This window comes from Phyllobates terribilis, unplaced genomic scaffold (assembly GCF_046119375.1).
Source record: "Phyllobates terribilis strain yellow unplaced genomic scaffold, ASM4611937v1 Scaffold_3__8_contigs__length_932513732, whole genome shotgun sequence".
Taxonomy (NCBI): Eukaryota; Metazoa; Chordata; class Amphibia; order Anura; family Dendrobatidae; genus Phyllobates; species Phyllobates terribilis.
Window position 1 is genome coordinate 242,392,434 of NW_027362763.1, and position 15,130 is coordinate 242,407,563.

A 15,130-nucleotide genomic window follows, 5' to 3' on the forward strand; every position below is an offset into this window, starting at 1 on the left:
GACCATATGATGTCATGTGTTTGGAAGCTTCTGTTTTTTTTGGCAACATCGGAGTTAATTAGAGACACACCTGTGAATGTATTTTAATGCACACCTGAAACACACTGCTTCTTTGTGTAGCATTATGGGAAAGTCTAAAGAAAACTGCCAAGATATCAGGAAGAGAATTGTGGACTTGCACAAGTCTTGCACATCCTTGGATACAATTTCAAGATACCTGAAGGTGCCTCGTTCATCTGTACAAAAAATTTTATGCAAGTACAAACAAAATGGGAATGTCCAGCCATCATAACACTCAGAAAGGAGATGGGTTCTGTGTCCCAGAGATGAACATGCTTTGGTCCGACATGTGCATATCAACCCAAGGACAAAAGCAAAAGACCTTGTGAAGATGATAGCGGAAGCTGGTAAGATTGTGTCAATATCCACAGTGAAACGAGTACTGTATCAACATGGGCTGAAAGGCCACTCTGCCAGGAAGAAGCCATTACTCAAAAAAAAACATAATAAAGCCAGATTAATGTTTGAAAATGCACACAGGAACAAAAACCTTAATTTTTGGAGACGTCCTGTGGTCTGATGAAACTAAAATTTAACTTTTTGGGCATAATGACCATCGTTACGCTTGGAGGAAAACTGGAGAAGCTTAACAGCCTAAAAACTGTGAAACACGGGGGTGGCAGCATCATGTTGTGGGGTTGCTTTACTGCAGAAGGGACTGGTGCACTTCACAAAATAGATGGCATCATGAGAAAAGAAGATTATGTGGCAATACTGAAGCAACATCTCAAGACATCAACCAGGAAGATAAAGCTTGGGCGGAAATTGGTCTTCCAAATAGACAATGACCCGAAGCATACTGCCAAATGGTAACAAAGTGGCTTAAGGATAACAAAGTCAATGTTTTGGAGTCGCCATCACAAAGCCCTGATCTCAATCCTATTGAAAATCTATGGGCTAAGCTGAAAAGGCAGGTGCGAGCAAGGCGACCTACAAACCTGGATCAGTTACACCAGTTTTGTCAGGAGGAATGCGTCCAAATTCCAAACAACTATTGTGAGAAGCTTGTGGAAGGATATCCCAAACGTTTGACCCAATTCATTCAGTTTAAGGGCAATGGTACCAAATACTAATGAAATGATGTAAACTTCTTGTCTCAACTGTGTATATATATTCCATAATCTTTGCACACACACATACACATATACATATATATATATATATATATATATATATATATATATATATATATAACTTGTTTCACTCAAAGTCAAAGAATTCTGTGTATGTCTATACATCTGCATGTTCTTCAGTGAGTGGCAAAATTTATTAAGAAACGTTTACTAGAAAAGTAATTGTAGACGTATAAATTGAAAACAGATATACAAACATAACGTTTTGTTCCAAAAACATTGTCCCAATGGTCCACAGGTTATGTATTTTATTGCTGCACAGACCCAATTGTTTCAATGGATCTGATCGGAAATACCAAACAATCTAAGACATGGACCCCATTCTTCTAACCATGAACAATCACTTTACTATGCCCCTTCAATAACAGTACCGTGTAGTTACTGTGATCACATCATCATCGTTATTCTTGGTCAGAACATGAAAGAGTTGATTGAACAAAACAGGGAGAAAGCTTATAACCATGTGGATCTTCTCAATATTCAGCAGGTTCTGGGAATGGAAAATCAGAAAAAGTATTACAACTTACCCCTAAAAAAATATATTACTAATAGCAGAGGAACACTTAACAGACTGGTAATTTCTGATCTGGAATGGTTGGCATTTAACTATTATGTTATTGGTGTCCAGTGTTTGAGGATCTTTCTTTGGACAGAAATACCGTCAACTTCATGAGGGTATGATTTTAATGCAAGGGCTACAAAAGGCCCACAATTCATGGTAATACTGAAGATTCACTGCAAGATGTTCAGACATGTCAGATTTGGCTCCAAAGTAAAATAAATGGCTTGGTTTATACATGTGCAAACAAACAAAATGGAAAAAAAAATAATTTCTATATTTGGTCTAGCCGTACCTTACAAGACACCAGAAAGTTTAGGGATGGAGGCTTTGACAGGTCGTGTTCTCGTTTTTGGCATTGCTGGAAAAAGTTATTTAGATATGGATCCTAAAATTAACAAAAAAATACAAAAATGTAATACTTTTGGTGGTGGGCATATCTTTCTGTATCTGAAATAGAAGCATTGTAGAAGTAGCTCTCACCTGAGTATATACAGTTGATACGACTATTGTTGATACTTTAAAAAGTGGTTTTCCTCCATCAACCCATTTAAAATCGTTTCCAGTATACTGTTACAGGAAGAAAGGGATATGAGATTATGTATACGTAAGGCAAATGTTACATTTGGAAAGTAAAAGTACTATAAGAGAATTTCACAAATTTGTTCTCGACTATTAGTTAGGTCTCGTTTGTAAAGCAGCATATAACATCGGGAATTTGCATAGTTCCACTAAACTTACCCTTTATATTGGTGTGATACAAATGTATCACCCAGAAGACCATAGGCTAAACTGAAATACTGGTTATGTCTATTGTAGATGCTGGTGGACCAGAGCGGGACACAGGAACTGAAACAACACCCAAGAGGAAGTCTCTGAGTCCTGCTCCCTGCCCGGTGGGTATAACACAATAGAGTGCTACCTTAAAAAGGATCTGTCATCTTGATATGCTGCTATATGACAGAATTTTATTGCTGTAGCTACGGATCTGTAAACCTAGTAACTAAATCAGCACAAAAAAACATTGTGCCACTTGCCCACTACAACCACTGAATGCAAACTCTATACACATTCATCAAGAGCAGCGTTGTTCACACCAGTTTCGTTGAGGAGATGTGCTAGAGTCAGATGCTCCCGATTCATGAAGTGGGGGGAGATGAGCAGGACGGGGGCCTGTCAACCACCACTTGTCAAATTTTAGTACGCCACTTATCCGATGCTCTTGATTCATGGAGAGGCATACACCTTTGCGTGCACCTCGCCACAAATCTTAGATTTGTTGCATAGTGACCGCCACCAATCTACATAAATTTGACGAGTGCTCATCCTACTCATCTAAGCCCACTTTGTTGGAGCTGAGAACACCAAAAGTAGCAAAATTTTAGCCTCAAGTTGCGCCAAAATTATATGACTTTCTCAAACCTTTTTATGCCAGAATACAGGTGTTAAAGCTTTGATGAATCAGATTCCTAGTTTATGAGTCCTGTGCATTCATGAGCAAAGTGACCCCCCAGCCCTCTCTGCAGTAACTTACACATCTGAGGGGTGATGGATGAAGGGGAAAGGCATGGGGGGCGATCTCCTCATGAATACGCTTGACTTTTAAACTATATGTAAGCACAAAATCTTTATACTAGGTTTTATTTCCATGCATTGGGAACATTGCACACTGCTTTCTAATTCAAAACATGGAGAAATGTATAGAATTTTTAAACTACTTTACAGAAAATAAAAAATGAACATTGGGCTGTTCTAAAAAAAACACAGTGTCTGCATTTGTCTTTACAAACTCACAATATGTTCTCTTTTTTGAGGATTTAGCATTCCTGTGAATCACTAATCTAATATTTAGTTGTATAACTACAGTTTTTTAGAACTGCTTCACATCTATGTTGCATAGAGTCAACCAACGTTTGGCACCTGTCAACTGTTATTCCAGCCCAGGATGCTTTGACTAAATCCCACAAATTTTTGGCATTGTTGGCTTTGCCTCAGAAACGGCATTTTTGATGTCACCCCACAAGTGTTCTATCGTATTAAGGTCAGGGGATTGGGCTGGCCACTCCATAACCTCAATTTTGGTGGACTGGAACCAAGATTTTGCTCGTTTACTGGTGTGTTTAGGGTTGTTGCCTTGTTGAAACACCCATTTCAAGGACATATCTTGTTCAGCGTAAGGCAACATGCCCTCTTCAAGTATTTTAATATATGCAAACTGGTCCATGATCTCTGATATGCAGTAAATAGGTCCGGCACCATAGTAAGAGAAACATGCCCATATGATGATGTTTGCACCACCATGCTTCACTGTCTTCAGAGTGTACTGTGGCTTGAATGAAGAGTTTGGGGGTCGTCTGATGAACTGTTTGGGCCCTTGGACCCAAAAATAACAATTTTACTTTCATGAGACCACAAAATGTTTCTCAATATCTCTTTAGGCCAGTTGATCTGTTCTTTGGCAAATTGTATCTGCTTCAGTACATGTCTCTTTTTTAACAGTGGGACTTTGCGGGGACTACTTGCTCAGAGATTAGCTTCACACAGGCGTCTTCTAACTGTCACAGTACTCACAGCTAACTTGAGACTGTCTTTGATCATCCTGGAGCTGATCATTGGCTGAGCCTTTGCCATTCTTGCTATTCTTCAATCCATTCGAATGGTAGTCTTCTGTTTTCTTCCATTTCTCTCTGGTTTTGCTTTCCATTTTAAAGCATTGGAGATCATTTTAGCTGAACAGCCTATCATTGTCTGCACTTCTTTTATACGTTTTACCCTCTCCAATCAACTTTTTAATCAAAGTACGCTGTTCTTTTGAACAATGTCTCGAACTACCCATATTTCTCAGGCTTTCAAGGAGAAATGCATGCACAACATGTGCTAGTGTCACCCTTAAATAAGGGCCACCAGATTCACACCTGTTTCTTCACAGAATGATTGATCTCACTAATTGACCTCCACACTGCTATTGTTTTGAACACACCCCCTTTCAATTAATTATTCCAATACACAGACTCAAAAACATGCAGATCATGAATGCTGAGTCTGTTGGTTTTCTTAGAATCTACTGCACCAACTGGTAAATTGTTTGACATGTGGTAATATAATTTATACCAAAAACAGTGATTAATCTGGTTAATCATATTGGACTGCCATTATTTTGAACACTACTGTATCTACAATATATTGCAGTCATAGCTTGGTTTTTCTTTCCTTACCACTATGCAGACATACATTACAAAGAAAAATCGAGTATAAATCATTGGAGACTATATTGTATAAACTAAATGTAGTTAGCTCCTTATCTCCGGAGCAGAGAGCCAGATCTCATGCTTCCGGAGACACTGTGGCAGCGCTGACATGCGGTGCACTAATTGGCGGATATCTAAAGGGGAGGTGTATAAATGTGGTGAGGCGTAATTCTCTACACACTCCCCTTAAGCATAGAGTGTGCAAAACGCGTGTCGGGGCGTTACATGTGGTGCTGGACCGGGCACAACTACTTTTCTGATGGGTAAGCCTGATAGCTCAAGCCTGTACTCTTTTTGTGTAGGGCACTAGCCCATAATTATTCTGTGTATACTCATCACTATAGGAGTTATATCTGTATGCTCAAATATTAAATTAATACTGAGTTGAGCCTTATCAAGGATTTTTTCCTGTTTCTTTACACTCTCAGTCCCTTATTGGGTGGAGAGGTGGGGCTTTTTCTACCCCTCTTTTGGTCCTCTCCTCCCTGACCCTATATTAACTTGCATGTTAATTTATTCAAGTTAACTTTATTTATTCAAGTTTAGGTTGTATAATTAGGGATCCACTGCACAGTTTTGTCCATCTTACTAATGGGGAGATATGATTAAGATAATCTCCAGCCAATATGTACTGTTTATGCCTATGGAATAGTGTTTTGAATATATTGCAGTCATAGCTTGGTTTTTCTTTACTTACCACTATACAGACATAAATTACAAAGAAAACTCGAGTCTAAATCATTGGAGACTATATTGTATACACTAAATGTAGTTAGCTCCTTATCTCCCTCTAGTGGTGGCTCTAGGCAGTCAATAAATTACCTTTAAAGGGAATCTGTCACCGCCTGGCACTTATCTGGCCTCTAATATGGGCATACAGGTGATAGAAATATAAATCTATACCTACCAGTAAGCCTCGTACTAGAGGTCTTGTTGCTGTGAAATTTTTTTACTCAGTCAAGTTTCTGATGCTTAGAGTCTCGGGGGCCCTGAAGAAATCCCAGCCTACTATGGTAATTATAATGTTTCCCCCCTCCCCTGCACGTCACAGTCCCTGGATTTGTCTGTGGCAAATGCACATCACAGGGCACTGTGATGTGCAGGGGAGGGGGGAAAGATTATAATTACCATAGTAGGCTGGGATTTCTTCAGGGCCCCGGGACTGCAAGCATCAGAAACTTGACTGAGTAAAAAGACATTTCACAGCAACAAGACCTCTAGTATGAGTTATACAGGTACATATAGATTTACATTTCTATCACCTGTATGCCCATATCAGATAAGTGCCTGGGGGTAACAGATTCCCTTTAAATGGAATATGCCACTAGGTTTTTGCTACCCCATCTGAGACCAGCATAATGTAGGAGCAGAGACCCTGATTCAAGCGATGTATCACTTACGGTGATGTATGCTGTAGTTTTGAAACAGTCACTGTTTTATTGGCTGCATCTACCAGTTCTCTGAATGCTGAGCTCCATATAACCCCGGCTACACCACTGATTGACAGCTTTTTTTGTACACTGAATAAGCAAAAAGCTGAATTTAAAAAAAGAAAAAAGCCAGCTAACCGCAGTTGCCTAGTCTCTCCGGAGCACAGAATGAACGTCGCTGCCACCCACAATGATAATCAGAATGTAGTAGAAGAAATTCAGCTCAACTGTATAAAATCTTCAACTTTATTTGCTTTTATTTCAACCAATAAAGTTAAAGGTTTTATACTGTTGAGCTGTATTTCTTCTACTACAGTAGGAAAAACGCTGCCAATCAGTGGTGTGGTTATACAGAGCTCATGAATATGGAGGACTACATGGCAGCAGGTTTACTAGTCCTCTAGTGATAATCTCCTGCTGAGAAAACAGTGATTTTCTTTCAAAACTACCCCAAGCAGCCAACAAATTGCTGCAATCAGGGTCTGTCTCTACACTATGCTGTTCTCAGATCAGGGGGCATTCCCTTTAAATGTATGTCTATACAGGACACCTGAAGAGCGGCACCCGAAAAACACAACGCCAACAACTATAAACGTATATTAATTAGTTTATAAACTTATTTAGATGAAAAACACAAAATGTTATTTAACTGTGGCTATTCACTGTCATGTATTTCCATTATGTGGAGGCATCCGGGGCTCTTTAAGGTGTAAAACTTTCACTGAAGCATTAAAGGATTTTCTGAATACATGACTTGATCGTCTATAAAAACTGTCTCTGACTGTAGGTTTGTTTCCAGCAGAACAGTGACTTGTTTGTGAAGAGAAGGCACATCTGCGAGCAATGAATGAGGTTATCATTGGGCAGAGTCCAGGCATACAAGATGTATGTGAAAACAAATCATAACCCACTTAGGAGCCTCACAACAAAGCGTAGAAAGGGGAAGAAGTATTAGCAAGTACGAGAGGTCAATCCAGACGAATTAATGTAGGAAATGAATGCGCATCATATAAACTACACTCATTAAATGCTGGCACTGATCTGCTACCAGCAATTCATTTGTCAAGAATAAGAAAAGTGATGAACAGACAAATAAATCACAAAATAAAGTTCATAGTGGACAATCCAGAAATGTAAAGGAACTGACTTGTCATAATGAATGTTTATCTGAAATAATAACGGTGCTTGGTACAAAAATCTCACTGGACAGAGGGTCGGCGTGTGCAGTCATTCCACCAAGTCACATCAGGAGGGTCCGCATGTGCCCCCTACTTTAGTATTGTATTCTCAAGTCTGTCCCTAGTGGCCCCAATCATATAACTCCTACCCTTCCTAGGGTAGGACCCAAACACAGAGTTGCCTACTTGACTTTTTATTTCTCTGGACAGTTTGTCAAAAAATCACAGACTGACAATATATTTTTATGGACACATTGGAAAACCTTAATAAATCATTAAGAATATAAGCGATACAAGTCTACAGCCCATAATTCTGATATGAAAATATCTGCTGCAGTTACTGTACTCCATCAAGACTGGTGTAGCACGTATCAAAGAACTGCCCCCTATATATATACAGGTCCCAATTCATCAAAGGAGTTTCACCAGAATTCTAAGTAAATTGCTTTGAAAAGTCACAAAAGTTTGGTGCAACTATGAATTGAACAAAAATTTGGCAACTTTTAACATTTCACACCAGCTTCTCCCAGCTCTACCAAAATGAGGTGGGGGCATGACGCCACAGCTCGCCACAGTCTGACTGGAGTAAGATTTCTGGCGTAGTGCACCTCTTCATGAATCAGGAGTCTTACTTCACCACGCCCTCTAATCAAGACTGGTGAGAACATCCCCGGTCTTTATGAATCGGGGCCACAGAATAGATTTTACAGGTGGTTTAGACGAATATTCTCATAATTTGACCCCTTCCTTTTGCTTTCATTGAAAGCCAAGTGCAACCATTTAATGTCTACAACATGATGCTTCTTTGGACACACACAGTAAATATATTTATTTAATCCACAGTTAACACAAATCATTTTAGATCTAAAAAACATGATTGCTTATTAATTTATTTTTTTTTAGTTCAGTTGCCCCATGTTATGTTCCCAAATTAATACAATTTGTCAAAATGTATCTCGTCGGGGTAACTGCTAAACATGAGATTAGGAGCATTCAGTACCTTTCCGGTTGAACCATCTTCTACACTCAAGTATCTTGCAGGCAAATAAGCAGCGACAGGAATGAGGTGTTCTTGAGACGTGAGCTGTTCAGTCTTAAACAAAGGCAGCCAGGCAAACCCAACTGTGACAACAGAAGATAAAGGGAGATCACTGTGCAGGTTGGATACGGTCACATTAACAGAGAAAGCCACTTATGAAGTTCAATGTAGCGGAAATGAAAAATCCTTGTGAGAGTCAACATATCCACTGGTACCGTACATGATCCACATGATTGCAAGAAATGGTTACAATGCCAGCAAATGTAATCCTTCTAAAGATACCTGCTGTTTCCAGAGCCTCTTTCTTTTTGGCATTAGCTTTTGCATTTATGTCACAGGTGACGTGATGGAATGAAAACAGAATGTGATGTTTCTCATGGAGCTGAGTGGGAAGCTCAATTTTCACCTGAAATGTAAAATATTACACCTCTCCTTAGTCACTGTCAAACTGAACACCCAGACATGTCGTACGTGCAGAATTCTTATTCAACTATCATTGCAGAAACTGAACTGGAGGGGGTTAATGACATCGTGCAACTGATATAACCCAGGAGTCGAGGGCAATTCCCAAATTATGCAACTTTGAGTTACCGGTGAAGACCCAATGGCTTGATAGGTTCACATTCACACGCTCAGTATTTGGTCAGTATTACATCAGTATTTGTAAGCCAAAACCAGGAGTGGGTGATAAATACAGAAGTGGTGACGTGTTTCTATTATACTTTTCCTCTGATTGTTCCTCACCTGGGTTTAGCTTATAAATACTGATGGAAAATAGTGACCAAATACTGAACATGTGCATGTGGCCTTAGGGCGTGCTGGGAGCATAGGAAAACGTATTCAGCCTTTTGTAACTTTTTCATTGTGAATTTAAAAAAACAGATGTCAAACAAATATATAAAAAATGGACTTAAGAAAACATAAGGATGTAAAAAACGGAGATAAACACCGCACTGATGAAACGCATGTAAAGCGGACAATTTTTCAAACAATCGTCTGAACCTGGCCTGAAGTGCGGTACATTGAATACAGACAGGGTATCAGAAATACTCAAACACTACAGAATAATCTGTGTGAATTTGGCTTGCTCTATCTATTGCTGATTTTTTTCCAGATTTGCAGCAGATCGTACCCACTGATATCATACAACATTTTTTAAGGCCTTTTCTGCATTGGCCTAAAGCCGGACATACACAGATGGATGTCAGCCGTACAAAGCTCAACGCTTTGGCTGTCTCTCCCATACTCTGGAGCGCCCGCTCTGCCGAGCCCTCCTGTGTTCTCTATAGAAAGTCATCAATAGGAATCTCTGCCAGCGGCTTTTCTCCGGGAGAACAATGCAATCGGCATTCCGAAATTGGACATGTCTGATTGACATCTTCCCCGATGATCAGTTGGGTGGTGCATATTAGATTGTTGGCCAAACCTGTCGATATCGGTTCGTTCAGTTGACATTAGTCTAATGTGAATGGGGGGCTTAAAAGGTTTTGTTGATGACAATTGCCTCCTTATTCATAGAGATGAATGACAATCGTGCCTGAAGAGCATTATTACATGTCTTAGGTGCCCATTAATATAATAATAAAATAGCACCGGGAGAATGAAAAAGCATTTTCCTGTTATAACTTTTTTTTACTTCTAACAGCTGGGTGGGTCAAAGTAAAAATTAGGCCCCTACAGTAAAAATATGACCGTAAAACCCCCTTAAGCAATGGGTTACATGAAATTACTCCAAACTCTGAATAGCATTTATGTATCAATAACCTTTCACATTGTTGGATCTTTTCACTTTACTTTGTACTCTGAAAAGTATTCTGACCATAACACGTATTATACAAAGTATTAAAAATGGCGAAAATAATTGTAGGAAAACTACAGATTTCTGTGGTATCTGTAGCTCTCCCTCTTTCCATCTCAGTCATTGGAAAATGCTTTACTGGAAATTGGCCTAACCTTTTATATAAGAGGAAACTGGCAGCGAGACTTGGCTCAGAACATGGACCGTCCTCGATTGGAACCACTTAACCTGGCAGCTGTTACTAAACTGACTGTGGTTAATAAGCCAGTTTACACCAGGCTGCTGAAATCCTCATTCTCCAAAGAGAAGGAGACTGGTATTGTACCGTATACCTCTGCTATTACCATCATTGCAGTGTATATGGCTTGTATGGGATTCTAAGACAAGCAGGAAATGGTATGAAATTATTGGCTGCAGCCAATCACTGGCCTCGATGATCACATGCCATACATGCAAGCATCACAACTAACGCCAGTGATTGGTTGCAGCAGTAACATCACTGATGAGTGTAACGTCATTACTGCAAGACCAGCAGGGACCTCGAAAGCAGTGGAGCTGGAAGCAGGTGGGGGGGTTAAGGTTAGCACAGTGCTCTTAGGCAGCTTTCTTAAAATTCTGGACAACTCCTGTAAAAGGGAACTGATTAGCAGTTTTGTTGTTATACAATGTGCACAAAAAGCTGCTAATCAGGGGTGTGGGTGTGGTCAGCTGTGGTGTGGGCGGGGTTAGTTTGCTGAGCTCTGCTACATGCTACATCTAAGAACTCTGATTGTGGCACAACTGCTGCATCCAGTACACTAAGTGACACATCATTGGAGTCAGGGTCTCTGCCCCTACATTATGCTGCTCTCAGATGATGTAGCAAAAACCTGGTGACAGATTCCCTTTAAATCAATAAGTAATTGGTGAATGCAATGCATAGCTTCTTGTACAGAATTTCAGCTGTTTTCTCCAAACATTTAAAAAGCTGATGGCAGCATTTTGGAGCATTTAGTTTTAGACCTAATTATTATGTGTTTAAAACACCATTTGTGCCTCACTTAAACAGGGTGTGACAAATAAAAACGGTGCGAAAGGGGTTTTCTGACCTCCTTTAAAGCTGGGTTCACACGCAGCATTTACACTGTAGGTGAAAACTCACAACAGTCTGATGCCGCTCTGGTCTTTCCACTGTTTCACTACACAATCACTTAATCTTGCAAGGAAAAGCTGTTTCACTTGCAAAAATGGCCGTTAGGATTGTCTGTGTGGTGTTGCAGGTAGAACAGCTGTTTTTCTGCAAAATTAAATGATTCTGCAAGGAAACAGTGGAAAGACCGTAGAAGCATTGTTGCGGTCTTCAGCCTGAGTGTGAACGCAGCCTAAAAGTTAGCAAGAGGAAAGCATGATTATAAAAGTAAAAATAAGTAAGCCAATCAAGTCTACACTGTCTATATAAAGGACATTATGAAATATATGAATTCTTACACTAGCATTCAATATATAGGGGTTGTCCATGATTTCGCTGACCTACCCTTAACATAGGGAATCAATACAAGTTATAAGATGGATGGGGGTCCGACATCCCCAGCGATCAGCTGTTATCACCTTTGACAGAATCAATGTATGGAGCGGAATACCACGGCGCCATATATTGCTTAGTGGCCATTGTTGGTATTGCAGGTCAGTTACTACTCTCATCAGAAGAATCTGCACCATCTTTTTCTTTGCACTCACTTTTATAGGACTGAACATTGCTAGATAACAAAGCTGAATAACATCAACCCATCGGATTCGGCTCCTTTCCCTGCAGCATGCCTTCTTCAAACAAATTAATAATTGAGCTTAAGCAAACTTGATATGTCATATACTGACCTCATCGTAGAAGTCTGGATTCTGGGAATGATGAAGGATTGTGGTATATGCTGCTGTAGTAAACAGAGAGCCACCAGGCTTTCCATAAATACACTGGTAAGAAATTAGAGAATTTTATGTCATATAAGACAAAAACAACACAGCATATAAGTCTGACTGTTAGGATAATGATGATCATAGCATTTCCATCTTAAAGGGATTTTAAACATACCTGCTTCACTCACCCTCCCATGGTCCAGACCTGAGTCTCTGCTGCTGCTCTAATGTCCATTATCGTCTGCATCTCTGGCGTCATGTCGAGAGCCCTGCAGCCAAAACCTGAGCTCAGTCACTGGCTGCAGCGCTGCTGACGTGATGATAACTGTGCAAACTATAACAAACACTCGAAGCAGCGGCGGAGACTGAGCGCTGGATGAGTATAGAGTGAGTAAAGCACAGTATATATACAAAAGCATATATATATATATATATATATATATATATATATATATATATACAGTACAGACCAAAAGTTTGGACACACCTTCTCATTTAAAGATTTTTCTGTATTTTCATGACTTTGAAAATTGTACATTCACACTGAAGGCATCAAAACTATGAATTAACACATGTGGAATTATATACTTTACACAAAAGTGTGAAACAACTGAAAATATGTCTTATATTCTAGGTTCTTCAAAGTAGCCACCTTTTGCTTTGATGACTGCTTTGCACACTCTTGATGAGCTTCAAGTGGTAGTCACCGGAAATGGTCTTCCAACAATCTTGAAGGAGTTCCCAGAGATGCTTAGCTCTAGTTAGCCCTTTTGCCTTCACTATGCGGTCCAGCTCACCCCAAAACATCTCGATTGGGTTCAGGTCTGGTGACTGTGGAGGCCAGGTCATCTGGCGTAGCACCCCATCACTCTCCTTCTTGGTCAAATAGCACTTACACAGCCTGGAGGTGTGTTTGGGGTCATTGTCCTGTTGAAAAATAAATTATGGTCCAACTAAACGCAAACCGGATGGAATAGCATGCCGCTGCAAGATGCTGTGGTAGCCATGCTGGTTCAGTATGCCTTCAATTTTGAATAAACCAGCAAAGCACCCCCACACCATCACACCTCCTCCTCCATGCTTCACGGTGGGAACCAGGCATGTAGAGTCAATCCGTTCACCTTTTCTGCATCACACAAAGACACGGTGGTTGGAACCAAAGATCTCAAATTTGGACTCATCAGACCATAGTACAGATTTCCACTGGTCTAATGTCCATTCCTTGTGTTCTTTAGTCCAAACAAGTCTCTTCTGCTTGTTGCCTGTCCTTAGCAGTGGTTTCCTAGCAGCTATTTTACCATGAAGGCCTGCTGCACAAAGTCTCCTCTTAACAGTTGTTGTAGAGATGTGTCTGCTGCTAGAACTCTGTGTGGCATTGACCTGCCACATGTGTTAATTCATAGTTTTGATGCCTTCAGTGTGAATGTACAATTTTCATAATCATGAAAATACAGAAAAATCTTTAAATGAGAAGGTGTGTCCAAACTTTTGATCTGTACTGTATATATATATATATTTTTTTTTAAACAAACTGCACCTGAAGTACAAGAGGTTTCCAAAACTGGAAAAAAAAACTTTAACTAAAAAAATAAATTAGTTCAGTAAGTAAATAGTTAATAAATATAGTTCCCCATGATATGATTTCCATTTTTACCAAGATATTAGAATTTCTATCTAGCCATAAATATCCATTCTGCAATAGCGTCTTTGGTACTAGCTACTAAGCTGTAATGGGGAATGTTTCTCCTTGTGGAGAGTGACAAACCAGGCATGGCATGTCAGAGTGAGGAGACTTATAAGCCATGCATTCTTTGGGAAATGTAATATGCAAATTAGTAGTTACTAATGAATAATGTTTTTAAAGTTGGCAAATACTGCGTAACTTACAGTAATTCAACAACAATATCTCACACTGCCCATATCCCTCACTAGATTCTGTATTATGGAACCATGATGTATGGATTTGTAGTATGGCACCCCTAGCCTCAGATTGCTATGCATCTGCCTCTGATATAACAGTCACAAAAGTTTTTTTCACTATTTTGATTTTATATATATATATATATATATATATATACAGTACAGACCAAAAGTTTGGACACACCTTCTCATTTAAAGATTTTTCTGTATTTTCATGACTATGAAAATTGTACATTCACACTGAAGGCATCAAAACTATGAATTAACACATGTGGAATTATATACTTAACAAAAAAGTGTGAAACAACTGAAAATATGTCTTATATTCTAGGTTCTTCAAAGTAGCCACCTTTTGCTTTGATGACTGCTTTGCACACTCTTGGCATTCTCTTGATGAGCTTCAAGAGGTAGTCACCGGAAATGGTCTTCCAACAATCTTGAAGGAGTTCCCAGAGATGCTTAGCACTTGTTGGCCCTTTTGCCTTCACTCTGCGGTCCAGCTCACCCCAAACCATCTCGATTGGGTTCAAGTCTGGTGACTGTGGAGGCCAGGTCATCTGGCGTAGCACCCCATCACTCTCCTTCTTGGTCAAATAGCCCTTACACAGCCTGGAGGTGTGTTTGGGGTCATTGTCCTGTTGAAAAATAAATGATGGTCCAACTAAACGCAAACCGGATGGAATAGCATGCCGCTGCAAGATGCTGTGGTAGCCATGCTGGTTCAGTATGCCTTCAATTTTGAATAAATCCCCAACAGCGTCACCAGCAAAGCATCCCCACACCATCACACCTCCTCCTCCATGCTTCACGGTGGGAACCAGGCATGTAGAGTCCATCCATTCACCTTTTCTGCGTCGCACAAAGACATGGTGGTT

The 15,130-nt window shown here is 39.9% G+C and overlaps 1 protein-coding gene across 6 annotated transcripts in view; it reads right to left on the reverse strand.

Moving 5' to 3' along the window:
* The window catches only part of DOCK10 (dedicator of cytokinesis 10), a 401,433-nt gene that overhangs the window by 128,436 nt on the left and 257,867 nt on the right, over positions 1 to 15,130 (reverse strand). For all 6 annotated transcript variants that reach the window (XM_073674692.1, XM_073674690.1, XM_073674693.1 and 3 more), the window contains exons 19-24: positions 12,300 to 12,392; positions 8,930 to 9,053; positions 8,609 to 8,730; positions 2,236 to 2,322; positions 2,048 to 2,140; positions 1,565 to 1,683 (exon numbers count right to left, since the gene is read on the reverse strand). In XM_073674692.1, coding sequence (XP_073530793.1) covers positions 1,565 to 1,683; positions 2,048 to 2,140; positions 2,236 to 2,322; positions 8,609 to 8,730; positions 8,930 to 9,053; positions 12,300 to 12,392 — 638 coding nt within the window. The remainder of the gene's footprint in view (positions 1 to 1,564; positions 1,684 to 2,047; positions 2,141 to 2,235; positions 2,323 to 8,608; positions 8,731 to 8,929; positions 9,054 to 12,299; positions 12,393 to 15,130) is intronic.